At 42.1% G+C, this 8165-nt stretch overlaps 1 protein-coding gene across 1 annotated transcript; it reads left to right on the top strand.

Annotated features, from left to right (window-relative positions):
• The first annotated feature begins 3991 nt into the window (after positions 1–3991).
• On the top strand, positions 3992–6533 carry fam8a1a (family with sequence similarity 8 member A1a). The gene is made up of 5 exons (XM_029514232.1): positions 3992–4341; positions 4535–4655; positions 4852–4975; positions 5417–5556; positions 5737–6533. Exons 1-5 carry the CDS (start codon positions 4041–4043, stop codon positions 5879–5881), a joined length of 831 nt encoding a protein of 276 aa, XP_029370092.1. The 5' UTR covers positions 3992–4040; the 3' UTR covers positions 5882–6533.
• The last annotated feature ends 1632 nt before the right edge of the window (positions 6534–8165 follow it).

The raw sequence follows: 8165 nt of genomic DNA, 5'->3' as shown, positions 1-8165 counted from the left end.
TCCCCGCAGGGCACAGCTGCACGTTAAACAAACAACAACCCTCGGTGGGTCAACTCTTATGTTAGGTTTCTGTCTAGTCAGGGACTGTATAAGGGGAAAAAGCAGAATTGAAATTAAGGTACGTGGCTGAGAGTCATGATCCATGACACCAGCAAAAAAGAGAGGGAAAAATAGGTCACAACTCAATGTTTGACCCACTTTGCCAACGACTCATTGGCAGTTAAGCGCTGAACATTTTTAGTAAAAAGAGGCTTTTATCTCTTACTATCAATCTGTAAATCTGCACCGTTTTTGCGACCACTTGGGGGGAGTGCGACAAACTCTAAAGACAAGAAAACACATTTTCTCATTCCAAAGTTGATTTAAAGAATGTGTGTTGCGCAACTGTTGCCCTTTTACACACCCACCAAACACAGCAACATTAGTGAGGAAAAAACCCCCAAAATGCTGATGTATCCGGCTTGCTAAATGCAAGCCTGTGAAAAAAAAAATGGCCTTCTCCTCCTTTGGTGCTGTGCAGACAGTGTACAGCACATTTCTGACATGAGGAAACACAGCAGTTGTAACATTGATGAGTAAAGAGAAAACAAATCAAAACCCCCAAAACGATTAGTTAAGGGATATTATCTGAGTGGCTTGAATGGATGAAGAATTGAATAAGAACTAAAACAGTGGGGGGACTGGACTTTGGCAAGAGATGAAGCACAAAGCGAAGTGCTGTAGGTAAGAGGGGCGAGGAGAGGAATGTGGTATTATTACATGATAGAGCCCTCACCTCACCACAGTGTGCCAACAGCAGGGGGAAAAGTGAGTATGTGTAGAGACGCTGAAATGCAGGAAATAAAGAGATTTAGGTGAGGCTTAAAGCAATGAGGAGGAGGAAGGTGAGGGGGATTTCATTTGAAGCAGGTGCCCACGGGGGAGCATTTGTGTTCTCACTCTCCCTTTGGGTGTTCCTGTCAGGGCTCCAGGGAAGCAGACATAATTCACTTAATTGGCTCTCACTGTTGCACATATAAGACAAAGCCAGAACTTTTTTGAGGGATTTTTCTTTCCTCTGGGCCAAAGGTAGCAAGGACTTCCCTCTGCTGACTCAGGAGGTGCAGTAGCTTTTCGTCCTCAGTAGTTTATTATAGTCGTATTTTCCATGCACTGGCTGCCCAAAGTTGTATCTGTCGCTACAACATTGGTCACAAGTACAAATCACAGTACGAAGTGACTGCTGGAACGCGACAGACTGTAGCTTCAAAGAGATTAATCCTGCTGGAGACTGTGAATTTGACTTTGGGCCTGAAATCTCAATCTTTGGTAATACTCCTCAATGCTCTCATTATCAATTATTGTTTAGCTGATGGATTAAAACCCTCATGTAAAAAGTGTCAGTGACTTATACATAAATCACATGACGGCATCCCTCCCCACTCTCTACAAACAGGATGTGGGTGACCTTGTTCCCCACATTCTCTGACTAAAGCTTTGTTCATTTCTTTAACCTGTGACCCGCTGAACCCATTCAGCCTGGGCTAAATCACAGTGCATTAAGAGCTCAGATGAGTACGTGGTTGTACAAGGCAACGTGCCAACGCCTAAACCGCCTGAGCATAGAGTAAAGCCAATGTGCATGAATTTCAGTCTTGAGTTCTCACATGAACATGAGTTGAATATTTCCCGCTGACAAACTTGTCTGTTTGAAGATCCAAGTGTCCCTGTTGGCTAAGGCCAGTGACACACTTTTATCTATGGTACCTAAATTACGCATCTGTGCTGGCATCTCATTTAGCAAACAGTTCCATTTAATTTAGGATTGCATAGTTCTTAGCTGTATAATGCAATGTGGTTTATTTAAAAAAACAAACAAAAAAAAATAATTAAAAAAAACAGCTTCTAAATAAGTCATTCAAAATGATCTTCAAAATTTCACAGTAAATTCCAAACAGATCTTCACCTACTGTAATATAATTAAAATAAGATTTTATTTTAATGCAAGGAGGAGTGATGTATCTTGGGAAAAAAATAGACCAACACGCCCAATGAAGGGCATTTCCATGCAATTAAGGTTATTTTTTAACCTTGTTCCCTTAGTGTATGTCTAGGGACACGACACATATCCTGCACAGACACAGCAAGCATTTTTTCACAGGAACTCTATGAACTACATGTACCTTTCAGGCTGTTGAACCTGTTGCTCACCCCTCCGTGTGCCTCACACTCAGTGGTGTGTACCATCTCCACAGACTTTAAATTGATGCGTCTCAGATACAATAACAATTCTGGCAACTGTGTTAAAAACTCTTCCTCAGTGTTTTGAGCGAGTGTACTTGATGACTTTTTAGCTCTTGTCCAGCCATCACCAGTAAAGTCACCAAAATCCCCAATTCACTCACCCACCCTCCAACATTCACACACACAGACACACACTTCCACAGCAGTAATCCCACCAGGTTGCTGGGTTTCTATGGGGGTCAGCGTTTAACAGACACAGCTTTTATTTGGGCCCGATTACTTTTGGGCACAGTCATCGCATGGCCTCTATCGACGGGGATAACGCCCATTGGGGTCGGATTGGTGTCCGCCTCACTGGCTCCATTCACTAGGTCAGGCACAGTCATTTAGATCTGGCAGACCTAACATCTAACCCACAGCCCAGTCAGCAAATATAACCCCCCCGTCCCCCACCCTCCGCTTCACCCACACCCCTTTACTCAGCCAGTAGGGAAGAGTGAAATAAAGTAAGAGAAGAGATGGAATGGAAGAAAGTGAGAGTCATTAGTGGTGGTCATAAAGGGAAAGACATTAATTGTGAATGAGTGACAGATAAAGAGGTAGAGAGGAAGAGTGAGTATGAGGTGATCAGACAGCAGATTTTTCAATCAAAGCCGCTTCCACAGCATCTTTTACAGAGATTTCAGTTTTTCACTTCAATGGCCTCTGTGACAGGCGAATTTGTCTCTGAACTCACATATTTGAGATTCCTGCAGGGCTGGACTCACTCCCCCAACCCCTGGGACGCCCATTGAAACGGTCAAAAGATATGAGAAAAAAACTAACCATCTTAAAATTAGCACCAAAACATGTGTTAATTAGAATACTGTAGTTCATATTATTATGAAACATAATCTACTGTATAAAATGCCAGCAAATATAGTTGTGTTATAGAGAGATTAGTGTCGTGGTTGTCTTTTGCATGCTGTGGCCTCTGCTGCTCTCTTGTGGTGCATTTGAAGGGTTGAGCTCTTTTAGTTATGAGACCAAAGTGATCCTCCAGTATTTCTATTTCCACACCTGTTTGAAATAAAATCCTTGGTACAGCTGGTCAGTCTCTATAATAAATATGTAAAAACAGAACTATGTCAAAGGATGACATTTAATTCATAGGCACACCTCTGTCACCTGTTTGGTTAACAAAATAAAATTAACCTTGATGCATGTTGAAATTCTTTAAATGATGTAAAATACATGTGAAAACAACTGCTGGTGAAATTTGGTAAAGTAGCCAACTTTATTTATTTAATGAATGCCAATAAATTCATTCAACACTGTAGATGTGGAGCAACGATTTGTGATAGACACAGCAAACAATTATTATATCTGAGAAGAGATAAAATGATCACATCCTGGTAAAATGATAGAAGAGGTTAAAATAAAAACATGACGAAACATATATCTGAACAAATATAAGAAAGTTCATTTTGTCTGTTTTTACAATTTTGAAAGTTAGGAAATTACACAGGAAGGTCCTTTAACTGGGGCATACCATTAATAACGGAAGAGGGGGGTGGTGTTGCTCACATTTTACCAACATGATGATGTTTTACTGATATCTGCAGCATATATAAAGTATATGATTTATTTATAAGTTTGATCTAGTTGTTGATGTTGATCTACTGAGCTCGTTGGTGGATTAAATCTCTCCTAACAGTGGGTCTTGACCCTGAGTGCTCCCTGTGTGTAGGCTCGCAGCGGAGGCTCTGCGGATCAGCCGGCGTCCTGCAGACATTTAAACTGTTTCATGGCGGAGCTGCCGGAGCTGTGAGTCCGTCATGTCCGCCGCCGCAGCGAGCCACCGCCGCCATGACAGCCCCGAGACCGGCGCCGAGCAGACCGCGACGACGGAGTACTGCGGCCGGCTGCAGCAGTGGATGTGGCGCTGTTACTGGGGCCAGGCCAGCTGGCAGAGCTGGCTGCTGCTGTCCTCCTGCCCCTTTCCCCCGCCGGGCACCGCCGCCCGGACCCCGGAGCTCGACGCCTGGGGCCGGTTCAGCTACCCCCATCCCCTCGGCGCCCAGACCGGCCGGAGCTCCGGAGGACAGCAGCGGCAGAACGGGAGCCCGCCGCAGGCAGGTGAATGATCCAGGCCGGCCTCCGCTGATGTGGGGGTTCGTTTGGGAGCAGGATTAAGCATGAGGCCATTTGGAAACAAGATTAAATGCTTATAGAGTCTTTCCAGGGTTTCTCTCAGCGTTAGTCACTTATAAATGAGGCTGTTTCAGAATGGGCTAAATTTTCAGTAAACTTTTTTTGATCTGCTCCACAGGAAGGGAGTACACCATCCCCTCTCCCCTGCAGAGGTTTCTGGCAGAGACGGTGGACTTCTTCATCCTGTTTTGTGTGAAAGCCACAATCGTGCTGTGGATCATGCATATGAGTGGGATGAAGTGAGTACATCTTTAGAAGGGAGACACAACTCCAGAATTTAAAAGACCAAAAAAACTAAAACAAACCCCACAAAACTCATTGTTTTTCTCATGTTCAGCTGGTGTTGTTGTAACTGGAGGTCTGCTTTAATGTCAAAGTGTTTCCTTGTTCCTTGGCTCCGTCCTCACACAGTTGTACTCACTCTCATCCTTTAAGGGACATTGCCAAATTCATTACCCACTTCATTGTTGAGGAGATAGATGAGAACACATCCATGGAGGACCTTCAGAGGATGATGGCAGTGGCGTTGGTCTACAGGGTGCTGGTGTGTGTCTACGAGGTGGGTCACGTTTCACACAGCCTTGCTAAAGGTAGACTGTGCCAAAGTATACCGTATATTTTAACAAGTGAAAAATCACTTCAGGCTGCAGGGCTGCTGTTCGTTACATTAAAGTAGATAGGCTGCAGGAAGGAAGTGTATTTATGCTGAAAACAGAGTCAGACCTCCTCTACAACACAGCATTGTTTCCCAGGACAGTGATGCAACGCTGCATTCATAGTTGCCTCAGATGAAGTCATGCATCAAGTCTCTTGACTTTTGCACCAGTGGCTTGTTTTCCCAGGTGGGAACCAGTTCTGGGACATTTGGGCACGTCTGTGCAGGCTAATGCCATCTGGCATGTTTCCTTCCTTGTTTTGACCTTGTTCGTGTAAACAAAACGATGACACAGTCAGGTGATTACTGGGTTCTTTTTTTTTTTTTTGGTCCATGTCCAATCAGATTATTTGTATTTGGGGCGCTGGTGGTGCCACTCCGGGGAAGTTCCTGCTGGGCTTGCGGGTGGTGACGTGCGACACATCCACTCTGGTTCGACCCAATCGAGTCTTGGTGGTCCCGGCATCAAATGTTTCACTTTCTGCGTGAGTGATTACATTAATGTATAAATGGATATATAAGACAAATAAATACTACATATGTACCATTCAGAAGAATATGCTTAAAATGAGCCTTTGAGTGACCAAGTGAGTCACTGTCATGTGTCTAGTAGAGCATACTGTATGGGGCTTTTCTAACTTTTTGTTTTGTCTTGGCTGTCGCAGATCCACAGTACGGGCGTTGAATAAGAACTTCTCCATCGCCTTCCTCTTTCCTGTCTTCATCACTCTTCTCTTCTTTCAGCACAACAGGTCTGTGTATGACATTGTGGCAGGGACCATAGTTGTCCAACGAAGAGTGGACAGATAGCCTTGACCCCCAACGGCAGACTGTCTTCTACTTGGTAATGACCAAGTGTGACAGTTGCTTTTTTTTCCCAGATTATCCTGAAAATTACATGTAAAGCAGTCACAAAGGACGACAACATCAAATGAGTGATGCATTAGCCCATTTCTAAACTACATCTAGCTTGGACTTGATTTTTCCCTTTAAATAGGTCACGTAAGATTCGGCCTGGTGCGTTGGGATAAAAATCTAGCTTTGCATCTTTCAGTGTCAGGAATGTTTTCTTGGAACCACTCGATCAACAAATAAGCTGAAGAAACCCTCCGAAGTATTACTTTTTTTTTTTTTTTTTTTCTCTCTCGACGATTTCATTGCAAGTTCATTGAAAAGGTGCTGTTCTCTATTTACAGGTTATCCAGAAACATTTATACGATGTAGATCTCAATATGTGTTAAGTTATTTATTTATTTTTGAAAATGATAACATGGTTCAGGTTATATAATGCAGGGTTGTGTCGATAGTAGGTGTATTACCTGCGTCAGCGTTCCCAGTTTAGAGAAGCAACTGGCAGCACAGAAGTGAACTGAAGCTGAGTGGTGTACTGTGGTGGACGTTGCCATCTGTTATTTTTAGCCACCTAAAAGAGAAAAAAAAAAAAAAAAAGAAGTATAAGTCAGTGCAAAGTGTGCACTATATCGGTAATATTTTCACTGATTTATCTTGCTGTCAAACTGCTCTTTTATTTGGAACTACATTTTGTGAACTGCTGAGCAAGCATAGGGCTACTCAGCATATTACTCTGCAGATCAGCTGTTTGACTGTCGTTCAGTGGCTGAAAATGTAGGCGCAGAAGAAAAGCGCTGTTTAACTGCAAGATAAAGTGGTAAAAATGCAGCGACTGTACTGTACATTTAGACTGATGTTAGCTCTTATTCAGCGGACACGTTTTGAAGTGGCTAAAATTGTCCCCATCTGCAGCAGTGAATGCACTGACTGTAGACAACTACCTCACATAAACCCATGTTAAACAATCGGCACCAGCCCTTGAAAAAGCTCCTTTTTGTAGAATTGGAAAACTTGTGCGACTTTCAATATGTATACGAGAAAAAGAGCCTAAAGTGTCTGCCAATGTTCAAAGTTATCTTTGTCGATAAAGAAGAGAAACTTGTGCCCTCAGAATAATTTCACACATGCCTCATACATGTAGGGGCTTTGAATCATTTTGAAATATTATTAGGTTGTATACTTGGATTTCTGACACGCGTTATTCTTCGGTGTAATAAAGGTGATTCAGATGTTTGGTTTGCTCTGTGTGTGTAATGTGGTGATTATCGAAATAATCATTCATTCCCAGAATTTCAGGCTTATTTGTATGTTATATGTCAATCACAAAATATTGTTTTGATGTCTGTCTGCCATAGTCAAATGTAACAATAGCTGTCCTTCCTGATGTGTAGAGACACAGGAAACAGTTTGTCAGTTGTCTGGTGTTTTCTCATGCCATACGTTTGTAAATCTTGTGACTCAGGGCACCTTTAGCAGAACCACTGTTTGTCTCAATCGCACAAAAAGCTACCACGACGCATGTTAGCTTTCTATTTACAGTTTGCACAATGTAAATCAAAAATGTTTTTAAAGATTTATTTACATACTACCATGTTGGCTTCACAGAGTTTATTGAAACCCACAATTTTACCTTTTTTATTTTGACCTTGATCTTCTAATGAGTTGCATGCTTCCGAGTGAATATATGAAAATTGTCAAACACAAGACAAGCTTGTCAAGTCACTTTAACAGCAGACATGCCCTTTGTTCGAGATTATTGGTAAACAAACTTGTCTGATTAAAGTCAATAGATGAATGTTTTATACCAGTAACTGCACTGGGTTTATTCTGAATATCAGCATTAATATGAGAATGTTTTGGGGATAGAGGGGGACTTGTTCCGATATTTTTGATACAACTACCTAGTTTGGCTAGTGAACAATAGTTGAATGTGGTTTTGGTTGTCATTTGGATCATCTCCATCAATGTGTTTCTGTTAGTTTGTTGTTTTGACAGATAAAATGACTAACGCTGCTGATCTTAAATTTCCAAAGCAACACTGATTCCCTCTAAGTTTTTGTAGTTGTAGGAAGATAAATAAAAGTTGTTGTGTGTTCGATCCTGTCAAAGATATTTTACTCTTCACTTAAGGGAAAAAGTGCATTGGTGTCCAAATAGCTGCTACATTATTAATGTTCGGAACAGCTCGCCAGAATATGAAGAAGATGGCCACACATTGAACAAATGCAGAAGATGTACTAAT

Source organism: Echeneis naucrates, chromosome 11 (assembly GCF_900963305.1).
Source record: "Echeneis naucrates chromosome 11, fEcheNa1.1, whole genome shotgun sequence".
NCBI classification, from domain to species: Eukaryota; Metazoa; Chordata; class Actinopteri; order Carangiformes; family Echeneidae; genus Echeneis; species Echeneis naucrates.
Note: the sequence above shows the minus strand (reverse complement) of the source record. Positions and strands in the feature narration are given on the sequence as shown.